Source organism: Penicillium cinerascens (genome assembly GCF_028974065.1).
Source record: "Penicillium cinerascens strain IBT 15544 chromosome Unknown contig_24_segment0_segment0, whole genome shotgun sequence".
NCBI classification, from domain to species: domain Eukaryota; kingdom Fungi; phylum Ascomycota; class Eurotiomycetes; order Eurotiales; family Aspergillaceae; genus Penicillium; species Penicillium cinerascens.
The window spans coordinates 2,629,781-2,655,893 of record NW_026695290.1 but is presented as its reverse complement, the minus strand read 5'-3'; the positions used below and the strand labels follow the sequence as shown (position 1 = coordinate 2,655,893).

Sequence of the window (26,113 nt, the reverse complement as noted above, 5' to 3'; positions counted from 1 at the left end):
TTACGACGTTATGAAAAGCAAAAGCGAATTCTATAACCTCCGTTTCACCTTGCCATAAGATATCCAGTAGGCTATTTACCTAGGTATCCAGTTCTTCCATAGCTAGCTCATTCTTGACGCCCGACACGGCCGAGCGGCCACCAACGAGAAAGACAGGCCCCGATCATCGCCAAACTAGGCCGCACGGCGTTCTTCACAGGCCGAGCGTGGGAACCCCGATTGCAAAAAGTGGATACATTATCTTATCAGAACGATCGAGTTGAGTAATTATCAACGAACGCATCGGGCCTCGCCGTAACCCCGCCACATCACGTGCAATCCCGATTACCAGTTCACTCCATGGTCAAGCACTAAAGCACGATTTGAGGTAGTCAAAAGTTCATTCAAGAAGTGTGGAGAAGTCGGAAATGGTGTAGGGCTTGCTCGGCCATTGCGGGTGCAACCCTCCTTTTCTCCCGTCCGATCGCAAGGAGTTCTCCGTACGCCGACTACTTCACTGCCAAGCGGATCTAAAGTACATTGTCGAGCTTGGCGACACGGCCAGACGACCGATAAGCCTAGTGGGAAATTCACTCACGTGTTTAAGATCGGCGAGCTTGCGTTGCAGGTTATAATCCAACCCCTCTCGCTTTTGACCGTTCCAACCGTTTGTTTTCTCTCGACAACTGTCAGGAAAATTTATCCGTCGCCCCACCCTAGGTGTCACAGGGCTGACGAAGAAGGCATTTTGGAACGCGATAGGAAGAGTGCCCAAAAATGACTTCTTTTGTTGATGACACGCCCACGGATGCGCGGAGCGTGGATAGCGAGAGGACCTGGATCTTAAAGCCGCTTCTGCGCCATGCTCAGCGCTCGCATAGCAAGATGCCTGGCATTCGCAAAATTCCTCTTCGAGCGATCGGTATCATCTTGTTTGTTGCATTTTTGAATGTCCTTGTATGGATTGCTGCCGCAATTGTATTGGTAAGTCGAAGCCAACTTGGGAATAATCATTGTGTTTGGATATGTGCTGATATCTCCTAGCGTTATCACCCGTATGAGACTGTCCTTGCACATCTGACAGAATGATTCGAACTGACCAAAAACAGAACGTTGGTGTCTACTGCTGTGCTCGCTTATACTCTCGGCTTGAGACATGCATTCGATGCTGATCACATCTCTGTACGTGCTTTGTATGCAAGCTCGAAGATCACAAGTTCTGATGCAACTATAGGCCATCGATTTAATGACTCGACGACTACTCGCTACTGGGCAGAGGCCAGTCACGGTGGGAACATTCTTCTCACTAGGCCACTCGACGTGAGTCCGTAGGCCCCCGATGTTTTTATACATAAACTGATCAACTGCTAGTGTCGTCATCATCACCTCAATTGTCGTCGCAGCAACTGCAGCAGCCATTTCCTCACGATTTGACAGCTTCAGCACCATCGGCGGAATCATTGGCAGCTCTGTCAGTGCCACATTTTTGATCCTACTGGGTATCATGAATGCCTACATTCTCTACAAGCTGATCAAGCAAATGCAAAAGGTGTTCAACTTGGCCGAGGATCAAGCCGATGAAGCCTGGAAGATTGAAGGCGGCGGGATTCTCTTCTCCGTTCTGAAGAAGATGTTTAAACTTATTGACCGGTGCGCTGAGAAATCTTCAACATCAAAAATAAACCTTTAGCTAACTCACGAAAGACCATGGAAGATGTATCCACTCGGAATCCTCTTCGGACTGGGCTTCGACACCTCGTCCGAGGTAGCCCTTCTGGGAATTTCTTCCGTCGAAGCAGCAAAGGGGACCTCTTTCTGGGTAATTCTAATCCTCCCCGCGCTCTTCACAGCGGGCATGTGTCTCCTAGACACCACCGACGGCGCCCTCATGTTTTCGCTCTACATCCAACCCTCCGCCAACTTCCTCCCCCCGAAAAGGGACAGCACAGTCTCCGATAATGCATCTGACACACCAGACGACGAACTGCCCCAATCACGAGACAACCACCGTGACCCGATCGCCTTCCTGTACTACTCCATTGTGCTGACCACATTGACGGTGATCGTCGCCATTGTGATCGGCGTCATCCAATTGCTCACCATGGTTCTGAGTGTGACCAATGCTACGGGCAGGTTCTGGGATGGTGTGCAGACAGCCGGTGACTACTACGATGTGATCGGTGGATCGATCTGCGGATGCTTTATCATCGTTGGTGGGCTGAGCGTGCTGCTGTATAAGCCGTGGCGTAGGTGGATGGCGAGGCGCCATGGGCAGAGTGTGATTAATGACGAGGAGCGTTATCGGGATGATCCTCGGGAATCTGATGATGACACTGGCATTGTGGTCCACGAGTCTGGGAGCAGTGTCGAGCGTGGGCAGACCGAGGTGGTTGGGAAGGGGGGCTCGCGGGTTGCAGTGAAGGCAACTGATGAGCCCCGGGTCGAGGAAGAGATTTTTTAGATGGTACTGTGGCGTGGGTTTCTCCCTAATTCAAGATTTGCATAGATATACGATTCATAAACAGCGTTCATGTGAGTTAGCGTTGCTCGCAACTATATTTCGCTTTTGGCTCAGGCAGAAACATGTGACGTCAGAAGCTTGAATATCGTACATTTTGAGGGTGGTCGTAACCACATTTAGACCTCTGATATTGGCCAGTGCTTCATAATGTGGCGGCGTCACGCAGCTTCTCAGATAAGACGTGGTATTTTCGAGCTTCGTCGAGGCGTGAAAATCCTTCAAAGTCCTTATTAAGCGATGATATATTGTTTTACGAGGGGTGTTAGAGCTCGGAAGACGTTTGTTAAAAGCCAACTGTGCCTGACATATTCAGGAGTTGTGGAGCGATTGCATGTTACTAGACAGGAAGTGTAATTCTTTGATTCAATGTGCGAATAAAGAGTACTCGGTCTTCCCGATACTTGCGTCTTCTGTGCATACATCTGGGAAAATACAGGGCTTTGATATTCGCGTTCCATGCGTTTAGCGCTATATCATTGGATTTCCCTAGCGAAAACACAGCTCTGTTGAAAACACCACCCTGAATGAAGCTCTCATTTAGGGATATCGACTATCTATCCTTATCGTATTGAACAATGCGTGGCACAACTTTTTATTACAGAAGAATTGTTGACCTAGAGTGAGCCCAATTTAGATAAAAGTTTTTTTGAGAATGAGTACAATTGAACAGAGAAACCAGCATCACCAGTAATACGAAGAGCTTGTCAAGGCGGTCAGTGCGCGTTCACATTTCAGTTCGGCCAAATACGCGCCACCCCCAAGGTCGATAACGAAGTTATACCACCAGAAATCCTCTCGTGTGAACCGCAATGCTGTAGTAAAGTCCCAGTATTCAGGATACCAGCCTGCTGATTCCCAGTCAAGAAAACCTGTGATCCGACCCCCCATTATCATAATATTATGGGGTTTAAGATCGCCGTGGGTAAAAAGAATACGGTGCGGCAATTTCTTTATGTCCCTAGCAACGTCGTAAGCTTGGTGATATGCGGAATCGGATTCAAAACCACCCGACCAAGCAGGCTGTATAAGGTATTCGTTGAGTTCTTCCTCAGACTCAAATAGGCCGATAAGGTGGTTAGGAACGCGAATGCTTCTGATAGCAGTACCTAGTAATGAGCAAATCCTAGTCTTGCCCCATGGATTTGACCACCTACGCATTACCACTAAGTAGCCTTTAAGCTCTTCTAAAATCGACTTCCTTTCCTCGACACTTAATGACTCGTAAGCCTGGCCTAGTTCTCGACCAGGAATACGAGTCATTAAAATCGAAACCGGTGCATGCGGTGTATTGGGATGCTCTCCATAGCATATTACTCGCGGTACCGGAAAACCGGCCTTTCTTGCGACTTGCATAGAGAGAACTTCCTCTATTCGCGTGCCATCCGACCATTTCAAGATAAGCCCAAACGGAAGCTGAGCAATCTGATTGTCGTAAGGGATGCCAACCCAGCCGCAATATGATCGAGAGAATCGTCGTATATGTTTATGCAAGAAACCCCAAAAACGACGGAGTAGGGGATTTGTTGGTCGAGGCGTCGGTGGTATTTGTATTTGTTCGTTTGCGATTGGACGAGTGTCGTCAGGCCATGTAAATTCGGGGAGCAAGAGGCGAGGTATAAGCCAAGGTGTCATATATGGAGAAGGCAACACGAACACGGTCGCGTGTTTTGGGAAAGAAGGGGGAGTTATGCAGAAGATAAACAGGGACAGGATAACTACGGGGGCCAGCTGACTGGGTCCCAGATAGAGTTAGGCTGGGACCCAGAGAAATCATGACTAATCATGGGTCCCACTCATCTCCCGCACGTGGCTGGGACCGGTTAGTTCGGCGGTGCATTACGTCAGGGTTTCTTCTGCTTGTATAAGGAGATATTACTTCGGATCATCCTTTAATCCGGTCTCCATAGGCTGTTCGTTCCGACAGAATTCCATTGTGCCTTATATCCATTTCCCAAGATACAAACAACGTCTTGCCAACGTAATGATTGCATTATGATCAACTGTACTTGATCCTCCACTGCCATATGGTTCTGGTGCTGCCCTCCTTTCCTAAGATGGTTTGAAAATCATGCCGGCCCTCGCGACTTGGTTCATGACAGGGGCAGGCGCACTCGGGTTGCCATTGCATATTCCTCGACAGTATGCATATGCGGCTGGAATCAATATAGTATTTCTTACATGAGCATAAATATTTATCATCAAGATGGATTCAAATCCTCTATTCGGAAGTTCGTCTCCCGTGGAGCCAGCCGAGAGTGGCCAGACGATATTCTCATCGCAACCACCGACCTTCATTCTGCCCACCCATTTGACCCTTGATCAACTACACGAGACGGAGAGTCGTCTCGTTGAACATGGTGGGAAAATCACTTATGACATTTCCGAGGCCGGTTTGGTTTTGGGGAAGATTGGCCAAAAGAAACGTGCGGCATTAGAGCTTCGTTCCCGGGGATTCTGGACAGAGGAGTCTCCGTCTTTCTCTATACCGACTCAGACGGTATTCTCGGAGGATAAGGAACCTCCGTTGAAATGCAGGAAGGCTGAACGAAGCATTTCAGCTGTCACTGCTGAAAAATCAGAGATAATTGACCTCAGCACTGAGTCCGAAAGTGAGGAAGATGGGGTGACAAACCGACATGGTCAATCCCAACGTTTGGTACAAGTCAAAGATCCGCCAGGCACTATCACCGTCCTCAAGTTAGAGTGGCTAGACAGTTCCATCCTAGCTGAGAAGGCCCTCTCCTACGATTCGTTTATGGTATACAAAGGGCGAAAGACCCAAGTGCCTGGGAACGAGGCCCCTACAAAATTATCCTCAGAGAAGCTCTCCACCCGAATCCTCGAACGCGCCAAAATCGATGCCGCGTCGCAACCTCCACCAATACCCGCCAATCGATTCCACTCTCGGCGCTCAAAAGAACCACATGATGGTCCTTCCAGTCAGCGGCCACCAACCCTATACCGAACAACCACATCCGAGAACGACGAAACCGCTACCCTGCCAACGCAACCAGATTGGGTTCGCGACCACGTTCTATACGCATGCATGCGCTCAGCACCGCTGCACCCACCAAATGCAGATTTCATAGCCCAGCTCATGAAAATCCGCCGTATCCGCGAACTCACACTCGACGAGATCGGCGTTCGAGCATATAGCACATCAATAGCATCTTTAGCAGCGTACCCCTATGTACTCAAACGGCCAAGTGAAGTCCTCACACTACCCGGCTGCGACGTGAAGATTGCAAACCTCTTCTCCGAGTTCCAGCAACATGGTGGCTGCAACCACACCGACGATGATGGGAACATCGCTGCGGCAGATGCATTGGATACGGACCCTGTGCTGCGCGTGCTAAACACGTTTAATAAGATCTGGGGCGTGGGCGCAAAGACGGCCAGAGAGTTCTACCACAAGGGATGGAGGGATCTGGATGATGTTGTCGAGTATGGATGGGACTCACTGTCGCGGGTACAGCAGATCGGAGTCAAGTTCTTCGATGAGTTCGAGGCTGGTATTTCGCGCAGGGAGTCGGAGGTCATTGCCGACATTGTACGGCATCATGCTCAGCGCGTGCGCCCGGATGCGGACAATATCGATTGCATTATTGTCGGCGGCTACCGTCGTGGAAAGGAAATATGTGGTGACGTGGATATCATACTGACACACCGCGACGAATCGGTCACGCGAAACCTGATCGTGGACGTGGTGGCTAGTCTAGAGAAGGAGGCGTATATCACACACACCCTCTCCTTACATCTCACCTCGACACTGCGCGAGCAGGCGACTCTTCCATTTCGAGGCGATGAAACAGGAAAGAATTTTGATTCGCTCGATAAGGCGCTGGCCGTATGGCAAGATCCTATCTTTGATGCTACGGAGGCGAGCGACGTGGATCGGCGGAAACGAAATCCGAATCCTCATCGTCGGGTGGACATCATCATATCACCGTGGCGCACCGTGGGCTGTGCAGTGCTCGGATGGTCTGGAGATACGACTTTTCAGCGAGATCTGAGGCGATATGCGAAGAAAGCGCATGATTGGAAGTTTGATTCTAGTGGGGTGCGGAAGCGTACTGCTGGTGGGCAGGTGGTGGATTTGGAGCATGGAGGGGAGACGTGGGAGGAAAGGGAGAGACTGGTCATGGAGCGGTTGGGAGTTGGGTGGAGGCCTCCGTGGGAGCGATGTACACGATAGACAACGTGGCATTTCTACCGGTGTCACCAACACCCGTTGATTATTTCCCGAGTAGTAATGCGAATATCTACATGTCCATCAAAGAATGGCTTCGGAATAACAGTTTTACTGCAATCACCTTTACAGTATCGTACGGCATTACATTGACCGTGCTTGGTAACTGTATGGGTGATCCGTGGTAGCTATAATCTTCTGCGGTGCAGGTTTAGCTTTGGTTTACAAGTCGATCATTATCCACCTCGGGGCTTAGGATTTAGCTTCTCATATCACATGAAACATTAAATAACTGTGCCCTTGTTCTGCTTCTTGTCGACGTTGAAGTTTTTCCACAACATGATCGCAGGGATGCCCAAAACCAGAATACAAGTGGAAGCAATGCAGTTCTGCCGCTGAGACCAGCTCCAAGCATAGGCGGCAGCCTCGCGCTCTGGAGAACCAAGTGCAAAGCCCTGCTGCTTGGTGACTCCACCTAGATAAATCGCCATGGCTTGAGACTTCATGTCCGCAGGGAGACGACTCCGGATGGCCGGCAGCCAGACGTTGTTCACGATAGCAGCGCACACGGCGTATCCGATCGACGAGCCCACACTTGAAAACAAGCTAATAAGGGACAGAGCCATGGGAATGCCTTCACGGTCACCGCCCGCCATCACAGCCATGTCTTCACCGATGACCAGGGTACCTCCGGCGAAGGCAATGAAGATTTGACACATGACCACATAACCGATTCCATGCTCGCTGCCTCGGAAGTAGATCATAAGACCGGACCCGAGAATCATAAGCGGAAGCCCAAAGAACAGACAAAGATACTTGAAGTGCTTGGTCTTGTAGACATAAATTCCGACAACAACCGACCAGAAGCAGGAGCCGACGTTATAAGTCGACATCAAGTATCCAGCCGTCGTGTAGTCAAGGTTGTAAATAACGAGGAGGAAGTTCTGGAAATATGTGTTCCAAAGGTCGAAGCTGAAGAAGACAACGGCAGATAGTAAGCAGGCGCCGGCGACAGAGCGATTTTTGAATAATTCCCATCGAATAAAGTGGATGCGAGCGAACCACTTCTCCCAGATCGCGAAGACTGGGAAGAGGCAGATTCCGACAACAATCATCGCAATGAATGTAGCGCTGGAATATTGAGATACGCCGTTGGAAGTGATGCTAAAGGGAAGAAGGAACAAGATAAAAGCGGCCATGATAATGAATGCACCGATAACTATGGTTTCTAAATTAACTCGCGCCAAAGAATCACCGGCAGAATAGACTCACCATCGAATTCATGAAGGTAATGAACTATCGACTGCCCAACAGAGCGTCCGCTCCGCTCTCTTCTGAGGATACCCTTTTTCTCGGCCTGCTTCTCGTAGTATTTGAAACCCAACGCTAAAGGGGCGAAGACAAAAGGCTGAACAATGGCGAAAACACCAAATGCCCAGCGCCAGCCCGATGTGTTAATGAAAGAAGTCACGGCCAAAGGCGCCGTAAAAGCGGTACAGATAAAAGGCGTTTGAACGAAAGCAAAAGCCCAAGCTCGGTTGCGTAACCCAGTGGTATCGGCAACGAATATCTGCAGGGTGAGATAGAGACAGTCGTAACCGATCCAGTAAAAGATATAGCCTGCGCAATACGCGTTGGGACCATCACAGGCAGCCAGGATAATGATACCAAGTATATAGACTAGCAGCGAGGCCAACAGACCCTCGGCACGGCCCCAAAGGTTCAGAGTCTTACCCAGAGGGAGCTTCATCACACCGCCGATGATGGTCGAGGCAATATAAGAAGTAGTCACCTGAGGCGCAGACGAGAATCCGGCGAAAACATAGTTCGTGAGGTTGGTCAACATCGTCTCGTGGAAGGATAAGACGAAAAAGCAGACCCATATCCTGGCGAATCAGGCCATTAGTACTCTGAAGACATCCTACAAGTTAACCCTGCTAGTTAAACTCACCATGCATAGATTCCAATGAGTGACTTCTTGCTGTAGACTAACGCAGCAGCCTCAGCTTTCTGCAACCCGACAGAAGCATTCGCATTGACCTCATCGGGGTGCTGCTTGATTTCCGTCTCGTCCTGCCACTCCAGAGAGCTGGTCTGAGCAGGGACTTCACTGACTTCGTCGCTTTCCTCTGCAGATGACCCTGAAACCTTCACAATTCGGCTGTTCTCATCGCGCCGCCTGATGCTGTCGAAAACACCCATGGTGGAATTGTTCCCACACCGGCGATCCGCTAGTTCCCCGATTTCGCCTGCGGGTTTGAGAGCGCAATGCGCGCTGGAAGAGATGAAGCGATAGCTGAAAGGACTAATCAAACAGAAATAATGGGCGACATTGATTTTTCTAACCCGAACAAGATGGTAAAGAGGGTCCGAAACTTGGAAATGGCGTCCCCAAGCCGCGCTTAGTTAGCCCGGCCCCTCTCAGGGTCCACAAATTCCTCTTCCACTCGTGCGATTTCAATGCGCGCGACCCTGCTCGGGAGACCGCGGAATCAGATTATTAAAATCTGATCCTTTGGCCGCCAATCACTGGACGCCACAAAACTTTGGCTTGGTCTCAGACCTCCGTCCGACCTCGGGTCGCAGGAACAGGAGAAGAAAGCCTGTTAGCTTTTGAGACCCTTGAAAAGTGTCCATTTGGCGGCATCAAAATCAAATACGCGATCTTTTGATGCTACATTCGGTTCTAAGTCTTTTTTCTTGTGAAATTCGTTCTCGTACCACCTGGAGTTGGCGTTTTTCTCATGCGCTCTCTGACCCCTGCGGGATGAGCCGCTGCCAACTTCCCTAGAAGGTTATCAGATTGATTATAAACCGTGATGGGATATCCGTCCCAGACAGTGCTAATGTGAGAATTGGGGTGAACCCATGCTCCCGGTGAATTCCGACGGGGGCAACGTAAATCAATGTCGTATAACGCGCCCAACCATGGTGGCTCAGGGTCAAGATTCTGATCTTGCTTATCTGATTGATATATCCCAGCCAAGTCCATGAATAGTACAGTCCATTCAAATGCCTATTGTGCCGGATCTGGAGTCGCTTTGGATGGTTCTTTGATACACTTCAAGCCTTACACACTTTTTTCATTCCCTTTTGGTAGATGAATGCACATTGTCGAGCAGCCGGGGCCAGCAAGATGATTCCTAATGCAAAGCAATCGGTCTAGATACAAACTCCAATCTGTTGTGCTCATATGTGCAGGTAATCTCACCCATTTGTGATCTTTAGCGGCTGCGTTTGATCATTCTTCTCGAAATAGGTTTGCGCCATCATAGTAAGGAGCTAAGACTCTAGTTGCGCCTCCCGAACCAACATCCGGCGCTACCACATGGCGGCACGTGCTCACTATGTTTCTCTCAGGATCAGGATTTAAATTTTGGAGATAATTATTGGCAATAACATATACTCAAGGGACAACTCCGGATTCATTTCATACCCCATGTGATTGGTCCGTATCTTCCATCTGTGTGCTGGGCGCCTTGCGTCGACTCGTCCGAGCTTGCTCTAATACTTCCGGGGAATCCGGGTATAGCTCTTCGCCCGATAAATCAAGAGGTTGGCTAGAACAGAACCTATGTAACAATCAAAGCATGCCGGCAGGTCTAAGCCTACAAAATACATATAGCATTACAAGATTTGTACAAGACGGTTTGCAATAAAAAGGAGTGACTTTCGGTGAGCTAAGATGTAAAATTATCACAGACTGCGTCCCATTCGAAACGAACAATATCAGAAAGGTAACCAAAGCGACAAACCAGCAAAAGGAGCGTCCATATTAAGCAAGAAGCCAAAAAGACGAGAAATCAATGAAGGTGCACAGTCAATGTCCATCACCTACTCGTCGTCCTCGCTCTCCTCGTCGTCGTCACTCTCCGCAGTCTCCAGCCACTCCAGGAAGGGCTGGGCAGCCTTGTGAATCTTCTTGCTGGTAGAGATATCGACGTATTTTTTGCTCGTCTTGGAACCCCATGCCTTGAGGGTCTCCTCACTCACGAGATCATTCTGGTAGTAGCCAAGGAGAATGGCAGGGATCTGGGCAATCAGAGCCGGGTGGTCCTGACCGACGAAACGTTCGGTACCGCCGAGGAAAGCCTTCTCGTGGCGCTCAGAGGTGATGAGCGTCTTGAGGAGACCAGCACGGGCCCCGATCTGCTTGACAATCTTGTCGTCAAAGATGCTCTGAGCCAGGACGGCGCAGGTCTTGTGCTTGGACTCGATACCGAACTCCTTGGCCTTCTTGTAGATGTCGATGTCGTCAACGTTGGCCACGCCGCCCTTCTCGGCAGCAGTCTCGACAATCCAGCTACCGAGTTGCTCGTACGACGAGGGGCCATCGGCCTCGTTGTCGTCAGCATCCTCAAGAACAAGAGAGCGCTTGAGGTCCGAGGGGAGATCCTTGGCGCGAGCCTTTACGGCCTCCTCGGAGACATCGACGGCCCAGTCGTCGTCCTTGATCTCGACTTCCGCCTCGATGGCCTGGGCCTGGCGGGTCACCTCATCATCGCTTCCAGCCTCAAGAGCGTCATCGCCGTTCTCGTCATCGTGTTCCGAACCATTGCTGTCACCGGGGCTAGCATCGTGGTCTCCGTTGGCTTGGGCCTTCTTGGCCTCACGGCGAGCCTTCTTGTCCTTCTTTTCCTTTTTGCCTCCCTTGGGGTTATTACGGACGATGAAGGTGCTCAGCTTGAGGCGGGGGTCGACATCGGAGCGCTGACCGCAGGCCTTGCAATCCAGGATAATCTTGTCGTCTTTGATGCTGACGTCGGTCTCGGGGTTCTTGCACTTCTTGCAAAGCACAAACTTGGAAATGAACCCATCGAGATAGTCCTGGAGCTTGGTGGCATCGTGGGCACCGTTGATGATCCAACGTTCATCGGTTGGCTTGGCGTTGGCCTGAGCACCGAGCTCAAAGCCAAAGTATTTGATGACATAGGCAGGAGGACGGCTCAAAGACTGGGCCACCGAGTTGAGGTTGACAATGACGGTCTTGATACCGTTGCCCTTGCCCTCGATCTTGGACTGGATTTTCTCCATCTTGTAGCGATAGAAGGGATCGGTGATATCCCGGCGAATGTTGACGGTAGCCATGTTGGCGGTTGGATTTGTTTAAACTTGGTGCTCACGAGAATGGAACGGGGAAAGGTAGCGGGAGGGAATCTGGACCGGAAATCTTGTTGGCGGAACAAGACATGCGTGTCGAGTAGAATTTTTTTGAATTTTTGGGTGGTTCTGTTGACGAAACAACGCGATTTCTCACGGGTTCACAGCGGAAACGGGCAGACCAAAGGGCTCAGCCACAAGATCTGAGGTGTATACTGCAAGGTTTCGACGCGCGAAACGTTTGCAGCTTGAGCGGCAGGTGATGTTCGAAATGTTGCACGGAGGACGAATACATAGACGAGTTCGCAGTGGACGTCTTGGGCGGTTTTCTCTTGGGGGCGAGAACGACCGAAGTTGTTCTTTTGGGAATCCGAATCAAAGGCCGGAGACCCGGGTTTTGGGGACTGAAGAAAGTGATGATGGCGATACCGATATCAATCAGTGATGGACAGAAAAGCGTAAACTGTGTGGAACAGTTGACGCAGAAAAGGGCTTCACTGGGGTGTCAAAGCCGATGAGTGATGGGTGAGAAGTGGGAGAAGTGGGAGAATAACAACGGAGAGGATTTTTGCGGTCCTGCTTATTCAGCTCGGCACGTGGTCTCGGAGTTAAACCCTCCGTTGAGAAACACTTCTCCTCGTGTCTCTAAGAATAACCTGATTAGTTTCCCTCTTTTTCGGTCTTAGGTTCACCCTAGTCGTATGGTCCTCAGTCTAGTACTTTGTTCAGTAAAGAAAAAATCAAAATGCGTCTTGCGCTGCATGAGGTCAATTCTCCTCGGCCCCACTAAAACCCCAACGGCGACCGGGATCGCCCTGGTTCGTGATAGCCAGACGTGCCTCGTAATCTCACTGTGCGTGTTACATACTCTCTTCAGTGTAACCCCGCGCTAAAATATAAGCGTCTTTCCTTGACATCGGGCATTGACTGGGTGTCTAACAAACAGCCATGGTGGACCTTTCCCTTTATCTGGTCACGGACTCGACCCCCGCCATTCTTAAGGGTCGAGACCTGTGCACGGTTGTAGAGGAGGCTCTCAAAGGAGGTACGTGTAATGCAACCTCGGAGAAGAAGTCACTAATGCGGCGCTAGGTGTCACGGTCGTGCAATACCGGGACAAAACCAGCGATACCGGGGTCTTGGTCGAGACGGCCAGGAAGTTGCATAAACTTTGCCAGGCCTACGGAGTTCCCCTGTTGATCAACGACCGAGTGGATGTCGCCGTTGCCGTTGGCGTTGAGGGCGTTCACCTGGGTCAAGATGATATGAGTTTGTCTTCTCGTCCTTACTGTTTCCAAGAAGGGCCTGACCATTGTTCCAGAATTCGAGGAAGCTAAGAGGCTTTTACCCAAGAATGCCATTATCGGCATTAGCGCGTCCTCCATCGAGCAGGCCCAGAAGGCCATTGCCGACGGGGCCGACTACCTTGGGATTGGGGCGATGTTTGCCACTCCGACGTAAGTCCGGCGGATTGTCGCCGCACGACGGCAGCAGACTAACACCCTCCCAGAAAGACCAACACCAAGTCCATTATCGGGACGGTAGGAACCCAGGCGATCTTGAATGCCATCAGCGATGCTACCAACGTGGGCACCGTCTCCATTGGCGGTATCAACCACTCCAACGTGCAGCGAGTCATGTATCAGTCCCAGTCCCCGAAGAAGAAACTGGACGGGGTAGCCATTATCAGCGCTATCATGGCAGCAGACGACCCTAAGGCATCCACCGAGGAATTGGCCAGACTGATCAAGTCTCTTCCCTCATTTGCGCTGACGCCGAGACCTCCGCGGGCCAACGAGGCCGAGGCATTGATCCAAGAGGTACCTCAGATTGTTCGCAAGATGGTCGAGGTGCGCCCGTTGGTCCACAACATGATTAATTTTGTGGTAGTCAACTTTGTCGCGAATGTGGCTCTCTCGATGTGCGTACTTCATTGATGTATACCATTCGTTTTGCTGACCACCAACACAGCGGCGCATCACCTATCATGGCTCCCCACGGCGACGAGGCTACAGACCTGGCCAAGTTGGATGGATCTCTTCTCATCAACATGGGCACTTTGAACGGCGAGAGTGTATCCAACTACCTGAAAGCCCTCAAGGCTTATAACCAGCGTGGTGCACCGGTTGTCTACGACCCAGTCGGCGCAGCTGCAACTGAGATCCGCCGTAACGCGGTCTCCACCCTTATGGCTGGAGGCTACTTCGATCTTGTTAAGGGTAACGAGGGTGAGATTCGGCAGGTCTGGGGTAGCAGCGCCGTGCAACAGCGCGGTGTCGATAGCGGGCCGAGTACGCTCGATGGCCCACAAAAGGCTCGTCTGGCTCGCGATCTGGCGCGGAGAGAGCGTAAGTCTGTTCCTCTTCTCCATGGCTTCTTTTACTAATTGGTTGCAGGCAATGTTGTGCTGATGACCGGCGCTGTTGACTATCTCAGCGACGGCGAGCGCGTAATTGCCGTCGAGAACGGGCACCACTATCTGGGACAAGTGACGGGAGTACGTATTTCAAAAGATATCACAGCCGCACTGGGCAACCGATAACTAACTCCGCATAACATTAGACCGGCTGCGCCATCGGTACCATTTCAGGCTGTTTCCTATCTGCTCACCGTTCCGACAAGCTGCTTGCCGTTCTGTCGGGCCTTCTGATGTACGAGATCGCGGCCGAGAATGCTGCATCTAAGGAGTACGTCCGCGGGCCCGGCAGTTTCGTTCCCGCCTTCCTCGACGAACTATACGCCATCCGGACAGCCGCGGCTAAAGGCGATGACAGCTGGTTTGTTGGTCGGGCAAAGGTGCATGAAGTCAAACTTTAGATTAAAAGCTTGCATTATGGAAATGAAAGCCAAAAGTGACATTTCACGATATGTTCCAGGTGTCTAGATCGATCGCGCGTAGTAGTAATGGCTCCCGCGGTTTCCCCTCGGCCGCTTCCCCGCATCTCCGAAAGTTCCCCGCCGCTCTGTTCTTCACTTCTTCACTTCTTCACACCTCTCTACCTGTCCCTCCATCTACTAGCAGGAATACAATCTACATCATGGCTGCCCTCTCCCGTGCGAGTCGAATCCGTAAGTATCCCATCCAATTCACTGAACCAAGCTAAACAAGAAATAGGGAACCCCGCATTGTTGTGCGTCGCAATATCCCAACCCAAAAGAGTCACCCAGCCCAGCAACTAACAAATCCTAAACAGCATATGCGACATCCAAGAGAAGTTCCGTGGCATCTATGAATTCCCCAAGCTGTACGCCCTCGCACAAATACCCGAAACAACACCCCACGAGTAACAGTAACCTAACAAACCACCAGTATTTCAACAACCTCCAAAATGCTCCGCGCAGCATCCAACCTCCAAATGCCAGTCTACATAACGACCCAAAACCGCGCCAAACTTGGCAACACCGTCTCTGAGCTGCAACCTCATCTGGTCGGCCCCCACATCCGCGCCGACATCGACAAAACGCTCTTCTCAATGATCACCCCCGAGATCGAGGCCAAACTCCCCTCCGATCTCGACGTTATCATCGTGGGCATTGAGACCCATATCTGCGTTACGCAGACGACGCTTGATCTTCTGGCTCGTGGGCATAGGGTCTATATCCTTGCTGATGGTGTTAGTAGTATGAATCCTGAGGAGAGGGGGATTGCGCTGTCTAGGCTGCGGGATGCGGGGGCGATCGTGACGAGTAGTGAGAGTGTGCTTTTTGAGATTCTTCGGGATGCGAATCATGAGCAGTTCCGTGCTGTTAGTGGGTTGGTCAAGGAGACGAAAGAGGATACTAAGGGTGCGCTTGGGGCTTTCTCAAAGATTTAGTGTTTTATGGGTTGGGAAAGGTGGATGAAGGTATATAGGGAATGTGATATAGAATGATACTTTGGATTACGGTTGGATGTGTAGTTTAGTGATCATTTGATTTCCTGTCGTGTCATTAAGTCCATTTTGAGGCACTACAAACTCAAAGAGTTCAACGTCGAGGGAGCTTCAAGGTGCCGGCTCCTTCTTATCCCTGAAACCACATCGCTCGTGCTGGATGATCCGTAGTGCCGAAACCAGATGTCTGGTCATCACAGAGAACGTCCAGTCCTAGTTTGTTTCATCTAGGACTGACGAGTGAGGTTGTTGCCAGACGAGCTCGAGTTGAGCCATCCAAATGCAGATGCGCCTCCAATGGGGTTAGATGCCGGTGCTTTGCCGGATCGATTCTCATCGGAAAACCTGCGACCTACAGGTTGCGCAGGCGCGGTATTCTCTGACTGACTGTTCTGGAACTCAACGTGTTCGGATGTAGCGCTAGAAGGAGTCGAAGCAGAGGCCACACGGCTGCTGGACTTGGCGGGTCGAAGCACTTTCATTGTGCGAGCTCGTGCGGTGGACGCTTTGTTGGCGGCGGCATTGTCCGGCTTGGACTCACGGCGCCAAGGCCCCCACACACCAGCTCCTTCTGATTTGGCAGCTGAGGCATGCGCTGAATCGGTAGCTGTAGCCGAAGTAGAGAAAGTAGATGAACAGGTGGGTGACTCGCCCGACTCTTGCAGATGAAGCTTGTGGGCTTCATCAGACTCGCCCATGGATACAAGAGTCGACGCAGGCGCCGAGGTTGATTGCGCAGCTGGAGCGTGTTCGCCAATAAATCCCACGGTAGGCTTTCCATTCATGCGCGAGGGCCGGAAATCCCGGGCCGTGGTATCGGGGCCCGTACACAAGTGTTTAAATACTGAGTCCTTCTCGGGGCGCACCAGCGGAATGGAAACCCGGCTTCCCTCATCGTCTACTATTGTCATCCTGTCCTGGACAAAGGAGATTTCGGCATTGCAAGAGCGGAGCACATCACTTCCAATGATAATCTGGATTGAATCGTCTTCGGGTCCTGTTTCGCGTACCAGAAATTTGACCTTCAACGATGGAAGCTGGGGTTGGGGGCTGGCCGGACGTGATGATGGCGTTTGAACTCTAGCTTCGGTAAGATACAGAGGAAGCTTGATGTAAGGCCGCTCTTCATTGTGCATGATAGACTCTTCAAGTCCAAGCTTGGTGATTGTTGTTGTGCCCAGCGATGACACGTAAGAGCCTGAACAAACAGCCGCGTACAGAAGCGCTTCGTTCGAGAAGGTTTCCGTCAGCCAGCAGCGAATGATAGACGGTACGGGCCCTATCAAGAACAATCCAGGGGGCGGAGTGATAGGAGACACTTCTAGCGAAGAGCCTGACAGACCTCTGCTTTCCAGACCTAGACTATTGGTCCGGGCCGACTGATGCGAGAATCCGGAGGAGCTCATCCTACCGTCAGATCGGTGGGACAAGGACCTCTCGGTCAGCGGGTGGCTTCCCATCCCACTGCCAGTTCTCACAGGTAGGTCCGTGCTTGAACGATTCGCCTGTCCGTAGTATCCATGATTCGCGCTCTCGTCAAATCGTACGCTGTTCGCTCGTGAGGTTCCACGTCGGGGCTCCTCCTCTCCGTCGAGGCCAACTGTGGAGGCAGCCATACCGTGATGGTGTCCTTCGTCAAAGCCCTTGAAAGGGTCAGGGGGAGAATTGAAGGTGGTTTCTGCAACAAAATGTTCAGTCAAGAGCGATAGAGACGGAGAGTCAAAATACTTACCGGCAGGAATAGAGCTCGCCACCAAAGTCGGGAAAGGCGACGAAGGACCCCAGAGACTTCTCAACCTGGCATCATCGTCACGACGACGTTCCAGTCGTGCGAGCCTCTCGCCCTGCTCGTACTGGGCGACCTGGAGCTCCTTGAGCTCATCGAGGACACGCCAGATATCGTCGCGCGAGGCAAAGGGATACTGTGCATCCATCACCACCGAGAGTAAAAGACAACGAGATAATCAAGGTTCCACGAGGTAACGTGCCGTGCATTCCACTCGATACGTTGACCTGGTCATTCAGCACTTAGGACGAAAGTTCCAGGTATGATCACCACCCGGCGTCTCAACTCTCCTCATCCACCGACTTATTCCTCCCTCCTTCAATCTGTGCGACGGCCCCCGGGGCCGTCCACCAGGCTGTGAATTGCACGGTCTTGTGGTTCAAGTCAAAGTATGGGCATATGGGAACGTGAAGCGGGCAAAACGGAGTGAATTGGGTATGCGTATCGGTTACCGAAGTGAGGCAGGGATAAGTAGGCTTGCTCGCGATTCGAAGCTAACGGGGAAGCGTGATGTTGTCTTCGACGTGGAGGGAGCTGGGTGCTGCCTCTTTGTATGTGGACCGAGTTGAAGGGAGGGCAGGCAGCGGTGGTTCGAAAAGTGCCCAGGTGAGGGATTTAAGCAAGTGAGGTTTGGCAATAGGAAAGGTGGAGAAAATCTCGCGACGATAATTTCTGGAGTTGATGTGAACGCGAGCAGTGTCGCTGCACCGGCATCAAAGATTGGGGGTGGAGAGGAGGGCGTCATGCAGGAGGGGAGAAGTTGATCTAGACCGCCCGTGCTCCACCAATATGGCTCCCCGACACCAACTATTAACGATTGAGGATCACATTCTCCTTATAGTAGAAGGATTGATTCTTTACGGTCGTCTACTCACTGGAAACGGATGTCCTGAATTGGCCTTGTCTAACCGATCGCTAATTCACTTGCCCGAAGCGCGGGAACTTTACACGTTTCCCAACGCAATCTATACAAAACTTATTTTGGAGCATCAATCCACGCAGGGAAAACCATCGGGAGTTTCTCAGGGTCCTGCTCAGGCCAACTGGTTCGAATGACCTCCAATACCTCATCATAGACAATTCGGTATCCAGCTGGGGCCAGATGCAATCCTGTAAACAGGGGGTTAGTATGAAGGGCATTGACCGGGTTGAGCATGCCACACATACCATCGGTAAAAAAGCTGCAAAACTCCTCATTATTAGGTAAGTCCCGCGATCCGACTAGAGGTTGGCCCTCTTGCCAACCAGCCCTTGCCATAAATGCGGTCCAGATATCCGCCACTGGGACCTTGAGCGATGCCCCAACCTCACGGGCTGCCTCCGAGTACATTTTGGAAAAAGCCGCTGTCCGACTGGGATGCGGTGTGTTTTTCTCATTATCGAATCCCTCGAGCTGGTACTCATTGATCGGTGGCGGAGTGATGATAATGATGTATGGATTCTGAGCGCGTGTGGCGGGGTGCTGGATGATGCTTCTCAGGTTCTCCTTGTACTGCTCCAGAGGAACGTGCTGAACATGACTTGGAACACATGCATCATTGGCACCGAAAAAGATGGTCTGTTGCCACTTTAGTACTCTGAAATTGGGCAATGAAGTTGCAAGGACAGCTTACCATGAATCGCACATTGGCGATTTGGGGAGACGGGAAGAACTTTGGGAAGACTTTGACGGCGTGCGCAGTGGTATAGCCTCTGTATCCCATTACATTAGAAACAGTCCGGACATCAAAGGATCTCGCCAATATCACTTACGAGAAGCCTCGGTTGATTACATCCAGCTTGCGACTGTAGGCTGAATACAGGATTAGCACGAGGACTGAGGTGGACGTGGGCTATGATCTCACCTTCTTGCAGCTCCGCGGCAAAGGCAAAACCAAGGGCTTGATTGCAGGACATCTGGGTGATGGAGTCCCCGAAGAGAATGAACTGGTCGTATGGCTTGCACGCATCCTCGCTTTCGTGGTGAGCTGTGATGTCAGTCATCATGGCCAGCGCTTGAAGATGAATCCCAAGCGCGATTTTCGTGATCTATGGAATGTCTGTTCTTCCAATATTGTGGATATCCCCAGGTATTTCAAGAGGAACGTGGTGGAGTGGACTCCGTGGACAAAAGGGAAGTGGATCTCGATCGTAGCTGCGGTTGCACGAGCTTATCGCCCCGTGTTTATCCACCAATTGTCGCGTGGTCGGCTTGGACCTTGGGATGCGTTCAACGCTGCACACATTTGTATACGGTTCGAATAAACTGGAATCCCTAGTGATGGTTTACATTCTCAACTAAACTATCCTCGAAGCGCTGGTCCAATCTCGTGTTCCCTCGAACCAGGCAACACTTCCGGACAAGTAATTGTTTTTTATTTGACAGGAGGTTCCTAGGATATGCGGGGTTGTCTATCTACCTGTGCGGTAGCAAAATACCGGCTCACCCCCGTTTAACTCCGATTCTTTAATATCCTTGCTCCTGATATCAACATCCAAAACGCATTCTCTATACTCATCGATTATTATCTCCCTGATTATTTGCACAGGACTTGGAGAACGCCAGCCTACGGTGCATTGTTCGACCTTGCTTTCACACAGAACCAAGCCGAACTCGTTCAGATTCCGGTAGAACTCATCGGTGATATCCTGGGAGCTGTGGTGAAACCCGGTCGATTTTTCCGTGGCCCAATAAACCTTCTGGGTGGACCAGTGAGTCAAGAGAAAAACCTCGAAGAGCCTTTCCATCCGTATTCCATCGTGTCCGGATTCTTGCATCTTTAAATCTGCCTATATCCCACATGTTAGTCTCTCAAGACTTTGAAATCAGATCATGGTGGTAGTTGGAAACTGACCGGGATACTAGAGCTTCTGGCACCATCGCCTGCCCTTGAGCTGGATATCTTGAAAATTCCAATCTCGAAGATTGGAGGCTGTCGGACTAGCATCTTACGCCAGCTTGCGTCCTTTCGTACGAGTCGAGCCATCAATGAGGCGTCTTCAATCATAGGCAAGTTACACAAGGGTTGCCAGCTGCCCGGCCGTCCGTCTCTGGCAGGAAAGAATGATGTGAAAACCTCAATCAACAGCGGGTTGAAAAATTTTCTATTCATTCCCCATTCGGAGTTCCTAATCGGAGTGAAGAAAAGGGTCTTTTGGATGGACGGCGAGTTGCTGATCATGTCTGACCAGCTACGGGAGACGCGCTGAGCAGACGTGAGAAGCGTGCGTATATCCACCCGAGCCAGAATCATGTCCAAGATTTCTGGAGTATCTAGACATTTTTTGGTTGCAGGTCCATATTTGAGACATTCCTCAGTATGACTTGGCATTGTTTCTGGTTGGGATCTCGATGCCACAAAATAGCAAACGATGGCAAAAGCGGGGCGAAGACCGAGGATGTATCTGCATTTCCGGTAATAACCAGCATCTCACGTCATCAAGTCGTTCTATAAGTTAAATAAAAGACAAGTAGATTTGAGAAATGATTATTTACCGCTAAGCGAAATATGGATAAGGGTGGCTTCAGATACGTGCCGACAAACAACGCGAGTGTCCTTCGGGGAATCTGTTCCGACTTTCACTGTATTTACGGTAATGAAATAAGATATCGCAGTGCCAACTATGGAGTCTAGGTGGGAATCAATTATGGCACAGCAAACTTCCATCTGCCTCCACAAGGTCAGGATCGACTAACCACTACTTCCCGCCCTAGAGCGACCGGAAACTCCGCCGAGCCCTTTGACAACTATCCTATTCCCACGCGATCCAGACTTTGTCAATCGCGACAATCTAATAGACCAGATTCGCGATAAAAGCTTGGTCCTAGGGTCAAGGATTGCGCTTGTTGGCCTTGGCGGTGTCGGGTTAGGGTAGAGCAACCAGTACGCGAACTAGTGCTAATAACAAAAAGGAAATCACAACTGGCTATCGACTACTCCTACCTAGTCCGATCCCAAGCACCGGTAACATGGGTTTTCTGGGCCACGCAGGCTCAATAGCATTTAAATTAGGCGAATTACCTAGCTATAGCAGTCGCTGTACGCCAGATATATTAAACACGCGCTGCTGGAACTGATGCGCATACGTAGGGGCTTTATCTTCCTGAACTAATGTTCTAGGCCTATTAATCATGTAGGCTTAGGCACAAGGTAAAAGCTTCGGAACAAGGATTATAGTATTATAGCGATACCAATCAATCCCACCTTTAGCTTTGCTTCGGTGTAGCTTCCCCGTCGTTGAATTAAAGCGCTAAATAAGTCGTTTACTAGGCGTTTGACGTCGTAAGTAAACACGTCGAAGCCGAGTCTCTAGCTCCTAGATTCGACGAAGCGCAGGCTCTATTTCAGCATTCCAAGCCTCAATTAAAGCCTCGGAAACTCAGCGTTCAGCAGCAGTTTCAGGGGTCCAGCAATGATAGGGGCCTTTCTTATCATAAGAAAAACTACCCCAAAACATAAATTCGGAGCTTCCTTTCCAGCGCTCACGAATATAGCTTCGAACAAAAGCCTCATCTATTATACGCTATAAGCGATAGCTTCCACGACGATGTAATAGGATCGTAGAGGTTTCATCAGTCCAGATTACATGTTTCCAGTCTTCTATCGTCCAGTGTCGATGCTCAAGACACTAAGCTAATCGCTCAGCTCGCATTCGAGCTATCAAACTAGGTTTTCGCGTTGGTTTAGTCATTTTTAGACCAGCATTTCGTAGGACACGCTATACAGTCATAGCCGAGATATTGGATAGCTCGCCAGCAATATCAGCGCAGGTTTTCTCACGCCCATAGCGATCACGTCGAACCTTAGCAAGAACTGTAGCTTCTAGCTTAGGCGTTTGCTTCTTCGGGCGACCAGAACGAGAGGTACCAGCGATATAGGCATCAGTAATTACTAAAGGCCGCCACAGAGGGTCAAATCCTCGCTCAATAGCACGATCCCAAATAGTATTGATTGTTCGGGTAGGCATATCGGTCATAGCAGAGATAGTGAGAGGCACTATACTAAGCGCTTTCATTGTAATAACAAGAGTACGCATAGCGATATCGTACTTAACCATCGTGTAGGTTTAGTAGGTAGGCTTGGTAGGTAGGTTTGGTAGGAAAAGGTAGGAAAAGGGGGGGTAAGGATGAAAGGAGATGTGTATAGCCCAAAACAGCACTAGTTAGTAATAAACAAAAATATTGAAAAAAGCAAATATGCAAAGACTTTTGGGATGGACCTCCGTACGCATCCTGAGACCGACTCATCTGAGCGACCGGACCGCTTCGTGCTCGGCGTGGCTGACTGCCCCAGGTGCATACCGGCGAATGAGGTGATTAGGCCACAACGTTGGAGGGCGGATATCCCTTCCGTCTGGCATGGACGCATGAGCGACGAGTCACGGAGAAGATCAGCGGGAAGCGCGGGGTGTAAAGAGGCAAAAGATAGACTTCCCCTCCGCACTGGAATGCGAAGGGGAAGTGGAAATGGATGAAACCGCTGCAGCGTGAACGAATCGATCAAGTGGATCCGCTGATTACACGGGAACCGGGGCTCTTTCACCTGACTCGTCTAGTAGATCATCCGCCTCCCTCTTTCCACCTTTCTGCCTTAACTTTTCTTTTTAGTTCTGAGATGTCTCGTCGGTAAGACTACCCTCTCGTCCTTTCTACCGTGGCTGTTATACCCTCTGGACATGACCAGGTCTCTTTGCCCTGCGTCATTGTGGGCCGGTCCCTTCGACAGAACTGACAAACTGCAGCAGGCCCGACATTCCCTCCTCCGAAGCGTAGACGCTTCATTCACAGCGCCATGCCTCGCTCCGTTCCCCCGTTCATCTCTGCTTCGCACAATGAGCCGGACGAGGGCGGCAACTCCGGTGCTCGCACAGCTCCACCATCCCCAACAGCGTACCGTCGATCTCAGAGCTACCTCTCCGAACCGCATACGGGATACCAGTCACTCGAATCACACTTAGAAATCGGCGAAACAACCAGTCTATTAGGCCCAGAGAGCCAGCGCAGAGCCCCGCGGCGCTCCTATACCAGCACGTCGGGTATCTCAGGCCCGGACTCGCTCCGCTATCTCTTGACCGCCGGAAGTTTGCGCAGGACTCGCAATCACAGCCGACGAAACTCACAGGCTCGACAATTCAGTCGACGAGGGAGTAGTGGAGATGAGAGCAGACCCGCTAGCTTACCGCCATCTGCGAAGGACGGTTTGACCGCCTCGTCGTTCCTGGACGAGCGGATGTGGTACGACCAGTTCACCTCGACAGACTGGGTCCACGATAGCATTGCCGATGGCGAACGTCTCCGCAAGCTTCGGCGTCGCAAGGACTTCCGCGGTCGAATGCTCGCATGGTTCGACGGCGCGCAGGGGTGGGTTCTGGTGGCTCTCATTGGATGCATCACGGCCGCAATCGCCTACTTTGTCGACGTTACGGAGGATGCGATATTCGATATGAAACTCGGCTTCTGCTCGACAAATTACTTTGCGGGGCGGGAGAAATGTTGCGACGGGCTGCACAGTTGTCCCGAGTTCCTTTCTTGGGCGCAAATCTTCTGGCCTTCCGGTGTGGACCATCAATGGGTCAATTACGCCATGTTCATCCTGTGGGTGGTTGCTCTAGCCATGATCTCTTGTGCCTTGACTCTCCTTACCAAGACTGTTGTCCCATCATCCATCTCCTTAACTACACTTGACGAGAACCTTGGTGCAGACAACCGCGGCGCCAAACAAAACACTGACACTCCTGGGTTTGGGTCTCCTTCGTCTATGACGAGTCCCCATGGTACGTTTCCCAACGCTCCCTCACGCCCAGCCATGGTTTATTATTCCGCCGCCGGCAGTGGTGTGGCAGAAGTGAAGGTCATCAACAGCGGGTTCGTACTTCACGGATATTTGGGTGTGAAGACCCTGGTTGTCAAGACGATCGCTCTCATTTTCAGCGTTTCTTCTGGCCTTAGTCTGGGCAAAGAAGGCCCGTATGTGCACATCGCCACCTGCGTCGGCAATATTTGCTGCAGACTTTTTGCCAAATATAATCAGAACGACGGCAAGCGACGAGAGGTCTTGAGTGCCAGTGCTGCCAGCGGTGTTGCCGTTGCCTTCGGTGCCCCCATCGGCGGTGTTCTGTTCAGTTTGGAAGAAGTCAGCTACTATTTCCCTCCAAAGACCCTGTTTCGGACGTTCTTCTGCTGCATCGCGGCTGCGCTGTCCCTGAAATTCCTCAATCCGTACGGAACCGGAAAGATCGTCCTCTTCTCTGTTCGTTATCTAACCGACTGGGCGATTTTTGAGATCTTCTTGTTCATCTTTCTCGGTGTGCTCGGTGGCGCACTGGGCGCCCTGTTCATCAAAGCATCCAGCTGGTGGGCTCGTTCATTCCGCCGTATTCCAATCATTAAGCGCTGGCCGATGCTGGAGGTATTCCTCGTCGCATTCCTGACCGGTATCGTCAGCTTCTGGAACCGGTACACAAAGTTGCCTGTCACAGAACTCTTGTTAGAGCTTGCAAGTCCTTGCGAGCGAGTCTCGTTCGAAAGCACGGGATTATGCCCTCAAGAAGATGGTATTCTGGATGTCATCCGATTACTCCTTGTTGCCTTCGTCATCAAAAGTCTCTTGACTGTTGTGACATTCGGCATCAAGGTGCCAGCCGGTATCTACGTGCCGTCCATGGTTGTCGGCGGTCTGATGGGACGGATTGTCGGGCACACGGTGCAATACTGGACGATCAGGTATCCGACCTTCTTCCTATTTGACTCGTGCCCCAACATTGCGGGTATGGAGTCTTGTATAACCCCGGGTATCTATGCGATGGTTGCTGCTGGTGCCACTATGTGCGGTGTCACTCGGTTGTCGGTGACCCTCGCCGTTATTCTCTTTGAGTTAACGGGGAGTCTCGATCACGTACTGCCCTTCTCACTGGCGGTTCTCTGTGCCAAATGGACTGCAGATGCCATTGAGCCTCGCAGTATCTATGTAAGCTCATGCTTATCTCCCACTATGCTTAGCAAATGCTAACCATTCCCAGGACTTCTTGACGGACATGAACTCGTATCCCTTCCTGGACAACAAACTACAACCGCTCTCCGACGCAGAGCTTGGCGACATCGTTCGCCCGGCCCGCAAGGATCGCATCATCGATATCTCACATTCGCCCTTCGTGCCTGCCACGGAGCTTCGTGCCAAACTTGAAACTCTCTTGATGGCCGGAGAACTTGACAGCGGCCTTCCGATTCTGCGCGACGGTATCCTGAAGGGCCTGATCCCGGCACCGGACCTGGAGTTCGGGCTGGATGAGCTTGGCGAGGACGAAGATAATACGTTGTGTCTAATGGCAATGGACTCATCCATTGCGGTTTACGACAGCGATAACGACGATGCCATCCAGGAGGACTTCACTCGTTTTATTGACCCAGTAAGTCAACCGTTTTCTGGCTTTGTGGCTCCACCACTAACCCACGACTAGGCTCCAATGGCTCTGGATGTCCATTCGCCGATGGACCTCGTCTACCAGTGCTTCGCAAAGCTGGGCTTGCGCTACATTTGTGTCGTCTCGAATGGACATTACACTGGCCTTGTGCATAAGAAGGCCTTTGTAAAGTTCATGAAAGAGAACGAATAGGCGGACTCGAAAGAGACACTGCGCACTTTGCATACCTGAGTTCTTAACCGCATCGACTGGAGTATTCAACGGTT

At 51.1% G+C, this 26,113-nt stretch overlaps 11 protein-coding genes across 11 annotated transcripts; 5 read left to right on the top strand and 6 right to left on the bottom strand.

Annotated features, from left to right (window-relative positions):
• Positions 1-756: 756 nt before the first annotated feature.
• N7498_004105 (HoxN/HupN/NixA family nickel/cobalt transporter) lies at positions 757-2,440 on the top strand (the record flags this gene model as incomplete). The annotated part of the gene is made up of 6 exons (XM_058451167.1): positions 757-963; positions 1,024-1,034; positions 1,089-1,161; positions 1,214-1,299; positions 1,351-1,629; positions 1,684-2,440. The coding sequence occupies 6 exons, from the start codon at positions 757-759 to the stop codon at positions 2,438-2,440; spliced, it is 1,413 nt and encodes a 470-aa protein (XP_058310629.1).
• Positions 2,441-4,703: 2,263 nt separating this feature from the next.
• Positions 4,704-6,695, top strand: N7498_004104 (type-X family DNA polymerase; the record flags this gene model as incomplete). The annotated part of the gene is made up of 1 exon (XM_058451166.1): positions 4,704-6,695. The coding sequence occupies one exon, from the start codon at positions 4,704-4,706 to the stop codon at positions 6,693-6,695; it is 1,992 nt and encodes a 663-aa protein (XP_058310628.1).
• Positions 6,696-6,973: 278 nt separating this feature from the next.
• Positions 6,974-8,891, bottom strand: N7498_004103 (Siderochrome iron transporter 2; the record flags this gene model as incomplete). The annotated part of the gene is made up of 3 exons (XM_058451165.1): positions 6,974-7,908; positions 7,962-8,575; positions 8,641-8,891. 3 exons carry the CDS (start codon positions 8,889-8,891, stop codon positions 6,974-6,976), a joined length of 1,800 nt encoding a protein of 599 aa, XP_058310627.1.
• A 1,632-nt stretch (positions 8,892-10,523) lies between these two features.
• Positions 10,524-11,777, bottom strand: N7498_004102 (translation initiation factor eIF5; the record flags this gene model as incomplete). The annotated part of the gene is made up of 1 exon (XM_058451164.1): positions 10,524-11,777. The coding sequence occupies one exon, from the start codon at positions 11,775-11,777 to the stop codon at positions 10,524-10,526; it is 1,254 nt and encodes a 417-aa protein (XP_058310626.1).
• Positions 11,778-12,737: 960 nt separating this feature from the next.
• N7498_004101 (bifunctional hydroxyethylthiazole kinase/thiamine-phosphate diphosphorylase) lies at positions 12,738-14,606 on the top strand (the record flags this gene model as incomplete). The annotated part of the gene is made up of 7 exons (XM_058451163.1): positions 12,738-12,834; positions 12,882-13,058; positions 13,111-13,246; positions 13,300-13,710; positions 13,761-14,137; positions 14,186-14,286; positions 14,352-14,606. 7 exons carry the CDS (start codon positions 12,738-12,740, stop codon positions 14,604-14,606), a joined length of 1,554 nt encoding a protein of 517 aa, XP_058310625.1.
• Positions 14,607-14,827: 221 nt separating this feature from the next.
• N7498_004100 (uncharacterized protein) lies at positions 14,828-15,604 on the top strand (the record flags this gene model as incomplete). The annotated part of the gene is made up of 4 exons (XM_058451162.1): positions 14,828-14,858; positions 14,905-14,920; positions 14,984-15,034; positions 15,100-15,604. 4 exons carry the CDS (start codon positions 14,828-14,830, stop codon positions 15,602-15,604), a joined length of 603 nt encoding a protein of 200 aa, XP_058310624.1.
• A 284-nt stretch (positions 15,605-15,888) lies between these two features.
• On the bottom strand, positions 15,889-17,595 carry N7498_004099 (uncharacterized protein; the record flags this gene model as incomplete). Its single annotated transcript, XM_058451161.1, has 2 exons — positions 15,889-17,339; positions 17,394-17,595. 2 exons carry the CDS (start codon positions 17,593-17,595, stop codon positions 15,889-15,891), a joined length of 1,653 nt encoding a protein of 550 aa, XP_058310623.1.
• Positions 17,596-18,423: 828 nt separating this feature from the next.
• Positions 18,424-19,412, bottom strand: N7498_004098 (SGNH/GDSL hydrolase family protein; the record flags this gene model as incomplete). Its single annotated transcript, XM_058451160.1, has 5 exons — positions 18,424-18,557; positions 18,615-19,005; positions 19,061-19,139; positions 19,200-19,239; positions 19,292-19,412. Coding segments are annotated over 5 exons (765 nt in total), but the record flags the coding sequence as incomplete, so codon positions are not given.
• A 426-nt stretch (positions 19,413-19,838) lies between these two features.
• On the bottom strand, positions 19,839-20,758 carry N7498_004097 (uncharacterized protein; the record flags this gene model as incomplete). Its single annotated transcript, XM_058451159.1, has 2 exons — positions 19,839-20,216; positions 20,282-20,758. The coding sequence occupies 2 exons, from the start codon at positions 20,756-20,758 to the stop codon at positions 19,839-19,841; spliced, it is 855 nt and encodes a 284-aa protein (XP_058310621.1).
• A 1,387-nt stretch (positions 20,759-22,145) lies between these two features.
• On the bottom strand, positions 22,146-22,484 carry N7498_004096 (uncharacterized protein; the record flags this gene model as incomplete). Its single annotated transcript, XM_058451158.1, has 1 exon — positions 22,146-22,484. The coding sequence occupies one exon, from the start codon at positions 22,482-22,484 to the stop codon at positions 22,146-22,148; it is 339 nt and encodes a 112-aa protein (XP_058310620.1).
• A 734-nt stretch (positions 22,485-23,218) lies between these two features.
• Positions 23,219-26,039, top strand: N7498_004095 (putative voltage-gated chloride channel (ClcA); the record flags this gene model as incomplete). The annotated part of the gene is made up of 3 exons (XM_058451157.1): positions 23,219-25,393; positions 25,446-25,832; positions 25,884-26,039. 3 exons carry the CDS (start codon positions 23,219-23,221, stop codon positions 26,037-26,039), a joined length of 2,718 nt encoding a protein of 905 aa, XP_058310619.1.
• Between the last annotated feature and the right edge of the window lie 74 nt (positions 26,040-26,113).